The following is a 16,319-nucleotide window of genomic DNA, read 5'->3' on the forward strand; positions in this document are numbered from 1 at the left end:
CGTAAAAGATTTACTCCAGTACTTAGAATGTAGTAAGTCCTAAATAAGGGGCAGCTACTGTAACACAGTAGTCTCTCCTTATCCGTGGTTTGGCTCTCTGCAGTTTTAGTTATCTGTAGTCAACCACACTCTGAAACTATTACAGAGAAAATTTTAGAAACAAACAATTCATAGGTTTTTCAATTGCATGCCATTTTAAGCAGCGTGATGAAATCTTGCACCATCCCAGTGCATCCCACCTGGGATGCGAATCATCCCTTTGTCCAGCATTCCATACTGTACAGGACAGGACAACATGGTAACTTGAGAGAGAGAGAGAGAGACCATAGTCACCTAACTTTTATTACAGTATGTTGTTATAATTATTCTATTATTAGTTATTGTTAATCTCTTAACTGTGCTTAATTTATAAATTCAACTTTATCATAGGTATGTATGTATAGGAAAACACAGTATATATAGGGCTCGGTTCTATCAGAGTTTCAGGCATCTCCTTGGGGTCTTGGAATGTATCCCTCATGGATAATGGGGGAATACTTTAACAGTTCTAATTAGGTCGCGCTACTATGGCATGGGCGCAATAAATGATAGACATTATTTTTGTTGTCATTATTATTATTGCATCATTGGCATTCCTGAATTCATGTGGAAGATGGAAATCCTCCTTCCACATTTCCCGGAAAAGAAAACCTAGCCAGACTGTCATGTGTCTTTTGGAGCAAAAATTAATATAAGACCCAGTCTTATATTATATTATATAAGACCTGGTATTATATATTATATTATATTATATTATATTATATTATATTATATTATATTATATTATATCATATCATATTATATAGATTCGGTATTATATTATATTATATTATATTATATTATATTATATTATATTATATAAGACCGGGTCTTATTTTACTTATTTACTATACTTATTTTACTTATAGTAAAATAAGACCCGGTCTTATATTAATTTTTGCTCCAAAAGACACATTGGTCCGGCAAGGTCTTATTTTCGGGGAAACATGGTTGTTTAAACTAAGGTAGACTCCTCAATCTAATCAATCATTTTTTATAACATTTATTCTGTAGAGAAAATTTTAGTCGATATTTGAGTGATCCATTATATTTTTCCAGGGGGAAGCTAAGGAAATGCAAAACTGTAACCACGTAACTTTTTCTGTCCCCAATTACTACTTACAAAAGGTCATTTGTGTGCCCACCTGATATTAACATGGGGACTGAATCTATTTTTAATACCCGCTCAGGCTGTGGAGAATAGTTTAGATCACTCTAGGTAAGCCTCTGTTATGAAACAGGATTCTAGTTCAGCTGCCTCTAGTCACGTAGATGTACCCAAACTTATGTTCTGATAGAAAAACAAACATTTGGTTATCTCCTTGTGCGTACTTGGGGGAGAAGACAAAAAAAAAAAAGAAAAAAGAAAAGTATCTGACCTTTTGGTATTCACTTTCTTCATCTTGCATCTGGCTGGTGCACAAGTAAATAAAGGCTGGAAATTACAAGCCTGCTCTACTGTTCTTCCTCATGAACTAAAATCCAGCCAACGGCAGATATGAAACCAGAAGCAAAATAGTATTACTATTCTACTGAGGCACATTACCTTCCTCAGATCCTGTTTTTCCCAAAGAACTACACCTGAATGTGACTTGCTTGGAATCCAGTAATCCTTTTTTATGATATGGTTACGATCCTTTCAGGAAAAGCCAGGAATGAGACCACTGTCTCTGGTGTGCCGCAAAAGCCAGAAGCCAGAGTGTTCAGAGGGCAGAGTTCTGAAGGAGAGTCCTGAGCCACAGGCGAGCAAACCAGCTGGATATTTTAGATGCCACAAACAGGTATGCATTTACTCATACCTCAAGGAACTAGGAAAAAGTTGCACAGCTGATTTATTGCAGTGTCACAACGCCCCTCCCCCCAAAAAAAAAGAAAAAAGAAAAAAGAAAGAAACTGCTAAACAGATGATGTGTGAAAGTTGTAAACTGCTGAGTATAACAAGCATATCATCTCTTCCAGTACAATGTGTGCCTAAGAATCCCTTCTAACCAAAACCAGTGATTCATGCTGCCATCGTTGCCAGTCCCACTTAACTTTGCTCAAAGGTCTCCCTTGCTATTCAATGTGGCTGTTCTTTGTTCAGTGCTTGTTTCTCTTAGTGGACTGGGAGCTGCTGGAGGGCAGGACCATATCTGAGTCTTTTTTTAGGTTTCCTAGTGCCTGGCACGTTGTAAACACTCAATAAATATCGGTTGAATATGTATAAATCAAAACTCTGACAACATAGAGCTAAAGTTCTAAGCTGATGGCCAATTTATTAACGTTATTTGTGACTTTCTTATAACAATTACAGATCCATACTTACAAATTCACATGCTCTAAGTTATTAATTTTTTTCATGTGCCCCCAAAACATTTGCAATGCACCTACCCTATGCCAGAGGGGTTTACACAGATGGAAAAAAAATATTTTCTCCTCTTTTAGTGAGATTATTGAGTCTGTGTAATTAACCATAGTCTATATATTCAGAAGCCACCCTAATAAATATTTTTGGGTTTATTTGATAGTTCTGGCTGTCATTTGAAACAGAAAATCAGTTAAACACCACAGCAGTTAATATTGACTAAACAGCTCCAAACCTCAATTGGCCAATGTTTTAACCATATGGAGACAATTTGAATTTTACTGCCATTAAGAAACAACAGGAATATCTAATGCAAGAATTAGGAATGCATATCAATTTTCACAGTGCAGTTTGGTAATTATGAGAGTACACTTTCTTGTTGTCAGTAGAGGGGCTTTCTGGTAGTCAAACTATTGTACTAGTGTGGTGAGTCTAAAGAGTGCACTGGCCTCTCTGCCTTTGATCTTTTGAGTTTCTGAAGTTGTGGGATTTTGCATGCTACACTGATAATCTGGGAAAATGTACAATCACTATAAAAGGAATTTTTTCTATTAGTCCAAGAATAATCGTTTATAGCAAAACCACCTGACAGAAACATGTGGGTGCATATTACCCTTATGAAGACCAAAGATATTTTTACAACTGAGGATTATTTTCTTCCCTTTGTACAAATCCATATGGTGCCTATTCAGATATCAGTCATCGGCAATGCTATCTCATTTTCAACCCCAAAAAACAGAATTTACAATTTTTGCTCCAAATTTGGATGAAAAGAACTTTTGATTAAGAGTTAGTTGTTTTATCTCCCACAGCCCAATTACTCAAAGTCAATGGCATGTAAACTCAACTTAAGTAGGATGACGAACAAAAATAGCCCTGGAATATGGCTTTTCTGTGTCGGATATGCCCTGCTTGAGCTCTGTCCTGCTCCCTGCTGCTTTCTCTCCTGGAGTCAAATGTCTGTGGGACTCTGCAAGGGACACTATTTCCCCCACAACAGTCCATCTGTCGCTGACCCTCATAGTTGTCTGGCAGCACCGCGGATAAGGACTTCTGTACCTCATTCACTCACTCATTCATTCATTCATTCATTCATTCATTGGATAGAGAATAAATGAGGGAGCTGCCTTCTATTTATTGGGGACTCTGTCCCAGATGTATGTCTGGTTGTGTGTATGTCTGGTTCCAGAAATGAAAGGTGAGTGTAGGCATTGGAGCACTGGGCTCACAGGACCTGGCCGAGGCACAGCAGGATGTTTTCTCCCAGAGTGGCCTTCCTCTGACAAACAGAAGGGGGAAGTTCTGGATAGACTCTGACACAAACTCCCTTCTCTCCCTGAATCCTGTCCAGAGAATGTATTTGTTAGTGAAAGTAATTCTAAGCATGACCAAATAAACCAGTCCAATGGGGCGGTTGGACTAGTGAAGATGCCAGTGCTGGGGATGGGAAACACCTGATGACAAATATGACAAAGAAGATCCATCCTTGATCCAAAGAGGGAAAGGAAAAGTCATTGCTATTTCTTCAATGAGACAAAATGCCCCATAGCACTTGGCACCCAGGGAAGGAGAATCAAAGGCTGCTTTACTATTCCTCCTACTTTATTCCATTTTCCATTTATTCATCACTTGAGCTGAAGGCATTGCTGGTCTTCTATAATGTTTGGAACTATTTCAATGGGCTCCAACCTTGGAGAGTTCAAATTCTGGAATAATTTAGTACTGCGGACAGTAGGAAAAAAAATTCATCCAAATTAAACAATAACAACAACAAACTCAACTGCATTTATACAAAATCATTCTACTGTCGGCAAAGTAAAATGACTTCTCCCCCACTTTGGCTGCACCTTGCACCTTTGTGAAATCTGTCTTACAACACTTTATGTACTGTTGACTCAGCCTAATGTGGGGCAGCTCATTGTGGGGCACGGTGTAGTAGAAAGAGGAACAGACAGGGAACTACGAAACCTGGGTCCTAGTTCTAGTTCTACAACAAACTTAGCTTGCAGTCTAAAAATACACACAACTTTCTGGGCTATCATTTCCTTCTATGTCAAACGAGATTAAGTAAGTTGTTTCTTTATAACTCTAAAATTCTATGAGATATAAGGCATTAAATATTTAACAGGTGACATGGGGTGGAGAAAACAGAAAGGAAATTATGAAAAGTGGCACACTGTGCGATCAGGCCTTCCTGGAGCATGGAGAGTTCTTCATTGGGAATAACATCTCACTCTTGCAACTCCAATGGCACCTTATTTGTCCATGTCTTTACTAATTCTACCCAGTTTTTGCCTTGTGTTCTTATTGATGAATGCATGACTTGTCTTCCCCAATAGCTATAAGCTCCTTGAAAATACAGTCCATCTTTTGATATTCTGCCATTTTCCAGATCTAGCTCCATAAATAATTGTTGAATGAATCAATGATTCTGTGAAGAGTGTTTACCTCTTCTTCCAAATAATTATTATTTTCAACTTTATTTAAAAAATAAAGACCCAAACACCTTAATTTATGTCAGTTCACAAAATTAGATTTGAACTCCCAATTCTGAAGTATACTCAGCAATAAACTTTTCTTTTACCAAACATTCACAGATACCCATTCTGAAGACCCGTGCTTGTTTGCCCTAATCCACTAATTTGAAAAGCCTGCAAAAAAATTAGTAATAATTGTATTTTAGTGCCTGGGTTAAAAGCATTAGCTCATGTAATTCTTAAAATAATACCATATAATTTTAGATGAAGATTATTGATAATAAGTAATATTCCCACACAGATAGAAGTGGAGCCAGGTTAATCTGACTCCAAAGCTCATGCTCCAAATTTAGGGCACACCCCTCTGTGTTTGATGACCCACCCAACACAATCCACCTGGACCCTTATCTCTGGGAGTCCCTAGTCTGAAACCTAAATCGAGGCAACCTAATGCGAGGCAACAGGGCCAAAATTATTGAAGGAAAAAGCAGTGTTTCAGAACTTTGTTATACTAAAAAGATGGAGAATTTTATTTGGAGTTCTTAAGCCCTTGGTTTAATGCTTATTTAGCAACTTAATGGCTGTGTGAAGTTAGGAAATTTACTGAAGCTCAATGAGCCGCTATTCTTTGTTGGTAAAATGTGGACAAGAGCACTTACCTCAAGAAGCTGTTATGCACATTCAACAAGATATTAGATGTTCGAATATCTCGAATGCATAGTCAGTGCACAATGCATCCTTCCTTGTCCCCTTCCAACTCTCCCTTCTAGCATAAGCACTGCCTTCCAGAACCAGAACAGGTTCCATAATCATAGCAGAGTGAAAGACACACTTGTAAGAACACTTGGCATCCTCTAATAAGAACTTCTCTCCTCCTCAGCTTAAGCCCTAAATAAAATACTTTACCTCCCTAGAAATTACGAGAGCCTGCCAAGGTCCCAGCAATCCTGAAAGCTATTTGCTGTCAACACTTGCATTGAGTTGAATAGGAAAGAGGTTGCTCGTTTTACCATTAACAGGATTCATTGTGAGGTTCTCATTTGGGTGCTCAGTGGCCAAGGATTTAACAGTGTGACATAGGATTAATGTTCTCCCTGAGCCCATCCTGCAAAGATACTTACATAGAGTAAAATCAGAAGGATTATTTCTCATATTTTCTGCCTTCATTTATTTTTAAAATGGGGCCACTGGTTCTGCAACAGTAATGACCTCTACGGGGGCATTCATTCATTTGCCAAAACATCAAGCATCTTGTACCAGAGACATAAAGATGAAAATAATCATGGCTGCTTCATTATCTCACGGGATAGCAGAGGAAAAAAGAACATGAAAAGAGAATTCCAATGCAGCAGGGAACTATGATTAGTAAGCCCAAGAAGATCTGCTCAGACTCTTCAGGGAACCAACCAGACTCATTGTCAACTCTGGCCCTGAGCCATCCAATGCACACACCCAACAAGTAATTACTGATTGATGTTTGAGACCATCCCAGTTACAAGCACAGAGATAAGTGGCAAGAGGTATGCCCTCAGGAACTCTTCCCTCCTTACAGAAGCCAGTTGGCTCAAACTCTCACATTGTCAAGTTGAGGAAAGAGATGGACTTTTCCTCATCTCTTTGTCTTGACCCTGTAAAGCCTCAGTGTTAGCTGGCAGCATCAAGGCCCAGCTCCATATCTGACATACGACTCCCCTCAAGTAATTCCATCCAGCACACACACCGCCACCCCCACCAGCGCAAGCTTCCTTGGCTCACAGGGTGAGAAATTTTCTTTGGGGCAACTTCAGGGGATAGAAAGGTCACCATCTAATAAGCCAAATCTACCGCCCTACAGAGTGGGTTTTTGGGTTTTTTTCCCCTCCATCAGCCCTTTTGGGCCTCATGAAGCCTAAGATCTCATTCTCAGAGTAATGTTTCCAAATTCAGAAATAAATAATATTACATAAGAAACTATATTTTATATATTTACATATATAAATTAAATAAAAATCTGTATATAGAAATGTATCAATATGTTTGAAAACAAAAGTGTGTTATAGATTTCTATGCTCTTCTTTATGAGAAGCAGGTATAGTAACCACCATAATTTTGAAGTGGTGACACATGTAAGTGATATTTCGAGACTGTAATGTGGTAATGAAAACAGCTCTGATTTCTATTGGTGACAAAACCACAGTTCTGCTAATACTACGGTGATTCGTTGCTCACACTCATAACTAAAGATAATGTGAAATTTCAGTTCCAAAGTCATCAAAATAAGGACGCAATTTTTTTTTTCCCATCCACATTGACAGATTCCCCTAAATTCTCATAGATTCCCCCAAGGGAAAGAACTCTCAGTACAGAGACTTTTTTTAAAAAAAAAAATCTTCCTTCTGCAACCACAGAGAGCAAATTAGTCTTCTTGAGCTCTCCTGCTTCTCCTAAATTAAGTCTTCCAATCGTCAAAATGAATCTTTGGTAACCTTATCACTTTTCTCTGCATGAGCGAGAGTTTGTCAATTCCTAAATTAAAGTTCTGTGTCCAGAAAGTTGGTGAGTATTCCAGTATATTATGACCAATCCATGTAACCCCAGAGGAATGAAGGATAAATTTGAAGGAGCACTTTGCTATCTGTAATAGTGAAGTTTTCTTTCACTTGGGGGAAAAAATCGGTCAAAATGGTTGATTTAGAATTTTAAACTCAAAGAAGTAACTCTTTTAAAAAAGAAAGTTCACTGATTTTTTTTTTTAAATGACAGTTGGGTTTTCTTACTGAAATAATCATTTTAAACAGGGATGTGTAACACAAGGCAAAAGAAAAACATTTTTCCAGGACAAATGACTGAGCTTTCATTTGTTTAGGTTATGCAAGATGTGTGCCTTTCAGCAGATAAGCTTTTTGAAGACTGTGCCTTTTCAGCAGAATAAACAGAAGTCTCTGATCCTAGCTCTAAATTAGATGTAGTTGGATCTCAACAGTTAATTAAGCACCAATTCTGCACTGGGAAACAAAAAATATAAATAAAAAAGAAATGAACTCTCTCCTAGTGGGAACTGAAAATTTACTGCAAGATGTAAACAGGGCAGCCGGTTTGCTCAATGGTTAGGGCACAGTGCTCATAACACCAAGGTCACCGGTTCGATTCCCTCATGGGCCAGTGGGAAACAATGGCTTGAGCTTGGAGCTGAGCTGCCGATGGGCGGCTGGTTGGTCAGTGGTTAGAGCACTGTGCTCATAACATCAAGGTTGCCAGTTCGATTCCCACATGGGCCAGTGAGCTGCACCCTCCGCAACTAGATTGAAAACAACAACTTGACGTGGAGCTGATGGGTCCTGGAAAAACACACTGTTCCCCAATATCCCCCCGCAAAAAAAGATATAAACATATTACAAAAATAATTACACAAGGAAGACTAAAACCCTACTATACTGGAAGAGGAGAAATACCTGAAATGATAAAAATAAAAGATTTGAGCTATTATAATAACTTATATTGTCAAATGGTGTTGTCAACAAGGCAAAAATAATATCTTAAGAGTTTCAGAACATCCTATATTGTAATAATTAGCAAAACCCATTACAATTACTAGATTATTCTTGGTCTTTCCCATTAGTTTTGAGCTCATCAATATGATACCCTATAACCTTGCTCAGCATCTTGCACATAGTATTTTCTCAATACATATTTATAAATAAGTGAATGAAGGCACAACATTCTATGGGAAACGTAGAAGAGGTGGCCTTGAAATCCAGTTCTGCAACTTACTTGGCTGTGTGATTTTTTTGTAAGCTCTTAGTCTCTCTAAGCCTCTGTTATCTCTAAAATGGGATAATAATAACAATTTAGTATTAGGATTTTTGTACAATTACATGATACCTACACAATGCTTAGCAAATGGTCATCCTTCAAGCACCATTAGCTATTGTCCCAGAAGGAAGCACGCAGTACTGATGTTTAGGGCTGGAAAGAAACACAATGATTTCCTTCCGCCTTCTCATTGTAAAGATTGCTCTCCAGAGATTGTACGCTTTCCCTACGGTCATACTTTAGGTGTGAAAAACAGAAACAGTTGCAAACCCAGGTCTCCTGACTTTCTTAGGTTAATGAGTTTTCATAACCAGATAGCCCTCTTCTAGGTCAAAGGAATCTTAATACCTTTTGACCCTCTGAAACAAAGTGATTATTCTTTGCTTCCTCTAAAGTTTACGTTCTCTGAGTTCACAGAAGTGACATAGATATCTTAAGTACTTATTCCATACTGTTTATCAACTTGAAGTCTTGGATATGTATGTCTGAAGCTACACTTATACACCAAATATTTCGTAAGGAATAATGAAGGGGGTGGGTGTCTTGCAGGCTAGAAGATGTGGCCCCGAGACATGAGTACATCCTTAGAAGCGGGGTTAAAATCGACACAGATCTATTTTTCTGCCAAGTAGTAAGCTTGAGGGTGAGTATTTTTCATCTGTTTATACACTATCAAGTGAGACATCCCTATGGATATGAAGCTAAATCAAGCAATAATCAATCAAGATAATTTCCATATAATTTCAATGATTTAGTGACAAATTACGGCTATAGAAAGATGTTTGCTGTTTTTATTTTTGCATGTGTAACTGGCTTATACAGGAATCAAATGCAACAATGTATGTGGAAATATAATAATATAAAGAACCATACAAGTAATATTAACCATGACATATTACTATCGTTGCTGCTGCTCTTGTTATACAAAGAAACTCAATGGATATCTGTTGAATGCATGCTTGTATGAACCAAGTGCTATCAAATGTTATGGTTATAAGCAAGTCTCTTAATCAAAAAAACTTGAGGAAGATAAACTCCCAGGGTTGTGGTGAAGATTAAATTAGATAATATGCATGCATGTGTCTAGTATAATCTGCCACATGTTAAGCATTCAGCAAATGTTAATGAGTCTTAATTTGTAATATAATTAAGGGAAAATTAAGGATCGCTTGAAAATTTGATGAAATTTAGATTCCTAGCAAAAGCAGTTGGCAGGGAAATCCCATTAAAGAGCTGCTTGATTTTTATTAACTATAATATCACATATCTAACAACTTTCCCCAAATGCTACTATAATTTGAAAATATAATGCATTATGCAGGGTTCATGTTATAATTGCATAAAAGCAGAACAAGGTGGCTAGCTTTCCACAGATGATAAGATTAGCTTCCTCCCAGCCTTTAGAGTCACAGTTATAGAGCCAGGTTGAATAATATTTTTAATGCAGACAATGTTTGTACTAGACAAAGTCAACTAAGCATTTCACACGAGCTAGTCAAGTGTTCCCTTGCTCAACGCCTTCTCTTTTTTTTTCCGTTCTCTTTTTTTTTTCCCCTCTCCCACTGTTTAAACAAAGTATAGGAGAAAATGATTTTAGCTCAGAACTGCTACTAATCCACAACATGAAAATCATGTTTGGGAATATTTGTTTTCTTGGCATCATGTCTTTCAAAAACTCTCCTTCAAGAGAATTTTTCCATAAGTCATATATTTCCTTTGTTTCTAATTCCTTTGCATTCATAATTCAGAAATGTTTCCTTAATGTAACATACCCTCAAGTGTGTCTTCTTATAACGGTTATTGTATTTGCTAAAATACTATGATCTTATCCTGCTTTGCATCTCAAACAGGTAAGTGCCTTCCCAGAGATTTCCCCATCAGTAATGAGATTTCTTTAATGGAAAGTAATCTAGAAAAGGGGGATGGAACCTGGAGTTTATCTGACTGAAAGGAACTGGGAAGTGCTACACTAAAACTGAAAATCAGCACTGGAGATTGTTGGCCTTAGACTTTGGGTGATAAATCTTACCATTTGCACCCAACCCCAGCCTTTAGGATATATTTCTCCCTCTTATTTGCTAATACCCTACTATTACAGCATTGTGTTTGGTTCCATCGTGACCCTGGATGAATCTTCCCCTTTCATCTAAGCTTGCCCAACATCAGGGCATTACGTAGCTCCAGATAGTAAGTGGAGTGCAGCAGAGGCTAGTTTGGCTGAGAATGGGGAACATACACAACAACCTCCCTTTTCTCCCAGACACCAAGGAATCTTTACTTTGTCCTTGAAAAAAACCTTTGCTTTTATTCAAGGACACCACCTCTCCTAGCAGAGTACATTGGTACCAGAGAAAAGTCGCCATCAGAGGGTCTTCGGCCTCATTCATGCACACACGCTCCTAAGCCCTTGGTGGATAGCCTCCTGCGCCTTCCAGAACCCAGAGCCCCCCAAGCCCTCAGAATCACTCTTTCTTGACACACCTGTCATGATTTTCCCCTCCCAATGTGCTATCCCCAGACCAATGTCCCTTCTGCCTTATCGTCTCTCAGGAGTAACAGCTTTTTCACCCGGAATGCTTTTACTCTGGGCCTCTCAGACATTGATTTAAAGCCCAGCTCTGAGCGTTCTCCTAGGGTCCTCATGTTTAGCAGCGAGTTGTGTGGCATTTGAATCAAAGGTGGCAAAGAGACGAGGGCGTTCTGAAGGTGACATCGCCAACCTAGCTAAGTTAGGACGAATCATGCAGAAATGATGACGACCGGCTACGGGCAACCCCAGTGAAGAGTGATCATTTCTTTCTTCTATGCACATTGATGGTTTGTCTTTAGAATATGATGTTCTGCGATGGTACCAACACTTCATTAGCCAAAAAAGGTTGGATGAGGTTTAGTATAGACTAGATTTGACCACCTCTGAGCTTCTAAGAGGTAGATGTATAATTCTTATTTTTTAGCACGTCTTAGATTCTGCATATCACTAAAAGAAGCTATTCCAGATCTTCTGTTTTGAAACCAAATTTGCTACGATTCCGGAGGTACTCTTGATTGTCAGTGTACAACACGTCTCCCCGTGGCCCTGAACTTGAGTTTGAGACATGGTCCAAATGAAGACTGGGTCTATTGATAAAGCAGCTCACAAACACTTTCCCTGGAGAACCAGCTCAAGAAACCCCATTCTTTCTTTTCCTCTTTTCTCTGAATTCTGCTTCCCTTTTTCCCACTGAGAGAGTAAAGATAATGACTGCTTGAGTCGCTTCAAAGGATGAAGCTCATTAAAAGAAAGGGTAATTGAGTTCTCTGCTAAATATCCCGCTTTTCTTATTTTGCCAGGCAGCGTCAAGTCTGGAGGCAAAAATAAAAACAAACCTTTCTGAATGGTATATCCCTTAATAAGACTCCAGCTTCTGCTTCCACAGGGAGGAAAGTGCATAAAGTTAGGGAGCCATTTTTTAGCCCTTTGGAGATTAGCCTCTCCCCCTGGTCAAGAGGACACATCACTTTTCAGAGTCTGCTTGCTGCCCTCTCCTGGCCTATATGTACAGGAGTGTTCACAGCACATGTATTTATGTCCATCCCACACCTGAGTGAGGCACATGTGTATGTATGAGAATATGTTTAAAATATGCAGGAAGTCTCACCAAAAGTTTATACTTGCAGCTTATTTGAGAATATAAACTCATTATTACTTTGGCTCCTGGATTTATAGTTAAGGATGCCAATCTTTATACCATCTTACTCCATACCCTTGCCGCTTCGCCCTCTCACTGTGTATCCTCGTACTCTGTCATGGCTCTGGGATTCTGCTCTGCAAATCTGTGCTTCTTCCTGGGCTGAGCAATCAGACATCTTCCCAACTAGAAGTGGTGGCAATGGAAAATAATTTAGATGAATGGTCTAAGGACCATATTTTAGCTTGACGTGTGATCAACATTAATTGTACACATTATTAGGTCAGCGTGTCCAATTTACAGAAAATAAAACCAGAACTCTGTGGTAGAAAGAGAAATAGCTAAGCCAACATAGAAGTAGATGGCACCAGAGGCCTAAAATAATTGCATACTTTCCCCTTCAAAACAATGTGTCTCATTTATTGGTCCTTTGTGTGACTTGTTTCAAGCCCAATACTCAGCACATTTCCCTTGGTTGAAATAATTTGTTACATGGAAGGAGAACTGACTCTGGGTGGTAAACACATAATGCAATATATAGATGATGTATTATAGAAATATACACTTGAAACCTATATAGTTTTGTTGACCATTGTCACCCCAATAAATTTCAATTAAAAAAAAGGAAATAATTTGTTACTTTTCTCCTAACTACTTAAATGTCCCTGGTACAGAGAAAATGCCTGCAACTTGGTCTGCTGGCTGTAGCAACACTGGAGTGAGTCTAATCTGGTCTAATCTGTTGTGTGCCTGGGCCTCAGCAGCCTCTCAATGTTTGTCCTTGACTCAGGCTGCTAGGTCCTTTCCATATCAATAAGAACCCTGCGCCCAGACGCAGAGTCTAATTCCATTCCTTTGCTTTAGAAGAAGAGGGCTGAGGAAGAGGTGTTTACTTTAAAGAGATTTAAAGGCATACACCTTGTCCAAACTTTACAAAACTTATAACTTAAGGGTATCTAAAGCTGTGGCTGGCTGCACTGAGATCCACAGGAATTTGTACCCTGCTCAACGAAGAATGATAGCACAAAACAACGAATAATCAAAGCATTGTTTATATTCATCTTTGAAAAGCCATCAGTGTCTCTTTGTCCATACGAAGTCTATATATTCAGTCTCTCATCCACTCAGTTGGGATCATCGTGCCCAGCATTGATTTAGACTTTGAATGGTAAGAGGGAAATGGGTCTTGATTTATTTCAGATATTATATTTATTGAAGATTCACAAATGTTCACAGTGACGCAAAACTACCCTTTCAACTACAAATAGAATTTAGTTGGGTCAATTCATTTGTATCTATTTCACTAGGTAAATTCTTTATAATCAAGATGCTTGTGATGTAAAAAGAGAATAAACTATCCATCTATAGAATCAAAATGCTCTCTCCTAAGTATAATATTTACTTTCCATGTCTATTTTTGGGCACGATTTCAAAAACACCTTGTTAAATCATTCAAATCTGGGAATGGGCAAAAATATGGACAGTATTCCTGACTCCATAGTATAGCTAAGCATACATTTTCTTTAATGACAAAAGAACACGTTCATCGGATTAAAAACGGGGCAATGTACATTCTCCACTGTGATATGGAACACAAATACCTTTCTTACAGCTTCTTTATCTTCCATGGTCAGGCACATGTCTTGGGATAAGCTCTGCCCTGTAAACCAGGCACGACTGAATGCGGAATTGATTGTGAGTTATCAGTGGATGGTTTGGTTATGATCGCCTAAGAATCCACTTAGAGGAGTGCCCCTGCACCTGCTGCAGTGTCATGCTCTCATTGAACTAGAGCCCCAGTCTGTGTACGTTCTTCACTGCAGGCGAAGCTCTCTTTTATAGGGAATCAGAGCAGTTACACACCAGTATGCGAGGACTGTCCAGAGCAAGACTAACCTCCTAACTGAGCCTTCATTCAGTCCCCTCTGGCTTTTCCAAGGGAAAGACTGAACTCATTAAGCAATGTTAATCTAATCACAAGTAATCAACAAGAAAAAGAGTTTTCTACCCATCTTCAAAATTCAAAATTAAACATAGTAAAAATAAAACTCATGGCTCAAAATAAAAGAAATTAAGAAAGGAAAAGAAAGAAACAGCCAGAAGTCTGCCAATTTTAGGATCAAGTAAAATCAAACCAAAAATTGACATTTCCTTACAAGTATATTTGTGACAGGGTTCCAATTCATACATTTTCAATGTAGTGATACATGAGGTCTTGAAACTCATCCTGCCTGCGGGTGCAGAATTACAAATATATTTTCAGACCCTAAGGCAATGTAAAAATAAATCAGGTACACGAGAAGAGTCCCTTACAATTACATCTTAAAATATCTCCCTTCTTTCTTTTTCTCCTCCAACCACAGCCTAATGCTACAGTGGTCTTTCACTCAAGAACTTAGTCCACCTTGGCTATATGCTTTAAAAATCACAACCATGCCCAAGACCACTGTGGTTCCTGTTCCTCTGAGGAAGATATTCACCTGGTAGGTAGGTGGGAAATGTTCAAACACTGCTTTCTAACCATCAGATAGATGGTGTTTGACTTGCTATAGTTCAGAACTACAGTGGATATCACCAAGAGGTCTAAATGGGCAGCGTGACAACTTGCAGGTAGTGAGGTTATTTCAAAAAAAGAGAGATCATGGTCAAGTTTGAAGGTCCTTGCTTTACACCCACGGGTAAGTCAATAGGTGAATAAACCTTGTGGCCCCAAAGCACACGCAAACAGCTTAAATTATCTACGGGTGAAACAGGCGAGACATTCACTCAGCGCTTTCTGTACGGACGGACCCGCCATGGAACAATGTCAATTACTTTTAAGTGTCTTGTGAAGGTTGAAATCAGAAACCGTGTCTGTGTCAGATTAGTCGTGGCAAGCTCATACCTGCAATGACGTGATGGAAGCCTCCTCCTCGGGTCCCTTCTCTCTTTCTCTCCCTCTCCCTCTGCTTCCTCTGAGTTACACACTCCGCAGCAGCCGGACTCCAGCAGACGCGCATAAGCGCCGCGCGCTGGAGTGTGCAGCCCCGGGGCGGTCGGCCCGCCGCGCTCGCAGATGGGGAAGGAGCCGGAGACTTCGCTCTGACTCGTCTCTCGGCGCTGCATGGGGATATTATCACAGTCTGGGATTTCTATTGGCTCTGAACACCAAACAAATCACACCAGCCACCCCCCCTTCTCCGTTTCACTCAGCGCTTGTTTCTCATCTAACCCACAAACATTGCAGCCACACACACTTCAGTCGCTTGCGATGTTTCTCTTTTCCTCCTTCCAGTCTGTGGATTTACAACCTTGTGGTCAGCTGTAACATTTTTTTTAGCAGACTTCCAATCCAAACCTTCTTGTTTATGTAGAGAAATTCTCCATCCCCTAAATCCGCAAAAACCCTCATTCGCCTCAGATCTTCTTCCTTCTTTTGTTGATGGGTTTGCAATGTGAAGAATGTACAAAGCATGTGTGTGATACGTGCGCATTCTCTCTCTCTCATTCTCTCTCTCTCTCTCTCTCTCTCTCTCTCTCTCTCTCTCTCTCATTCTCTCTCTCTCTGTCTGTCTCTGTCTCTGTCTCTGTCTCTCTCTCTCTCTCTCTCTCTCTCTCTCTCCAGTCTCCTTTTGTTTTGAATAACTGAGGCCAGTGAAATTAAAAGCAAGCTGAGCCTTACAACCTAAGTGAGAGCTCAACTAATAAAATCTTGAATGAATTCAGTGGAAAACACTCATTGCCTGAGTTTGTTTTCTGTTCCAAATAGCGCTTTGGTCATCATTATCCTTATTTTTGTTTATTGAATGCAGAGGTCTCTAATGCAAATCAGACTCTGCAGCATCCAGAGAACAATGACGCCAGACCAATTCTTGTGCTGCGTGGGCTCGGTGTATTATATCAGGAGGCTCCAGTGACGCCTGCATGCTTCCTCTTTTTATTATTTTTTGGTCTTCTCCCCACTGATAGTCTCAAAACTGA

At 39.3% G+C, this 16,319-nt stretch overlaps 1 protein-coding gene across 2 annotated transcripts in view; it reads right to left on the minus strand.

The window, feature by feature from the left end:
* GREM2 (gremlin 2, DAN family BMP antagonist) overlaps positions 1-15,781 on the minus strand; it is a 107,451-nt gene extending 91,670 nt beyond the window's left edge. The window contains exon 1 of one of the 2 annotated variants that reach the window (XM_019746849.3): positions 15,244-15,781. In XM_019746849.3, coding sequence (XP_019602408.3) covers positions 15,244-15,464 — 221 coding nt within the window. In that variant the 5' untranslated portion in view covers positions 15,465-15,781. The remainder of the gene's footprint in view (positions 1-15,243) is intronic. The other variant, XM_074316784.2, reaches the window with a different exon arrangement.
* Positions 15,782-16,319: the final 538 nt, after the last annotated feature.

Source organism: Rhinolophus sinicus, chromosome 6 (genome assembly GCF_057876585.1).
Source record: "Rhinolophus sinicus isolate RSI-liver-muscle chromosome 6, RSI-T2T, whole genome shotgun sequence".
Taxonomy (NCBI): domain Eukaryota; kingdom Metazoa; phylum Chordata; class Mammalia; order Chiroptera; family Rhinolophidae; genus Rhinolophus; species Rhinolophus sinicus.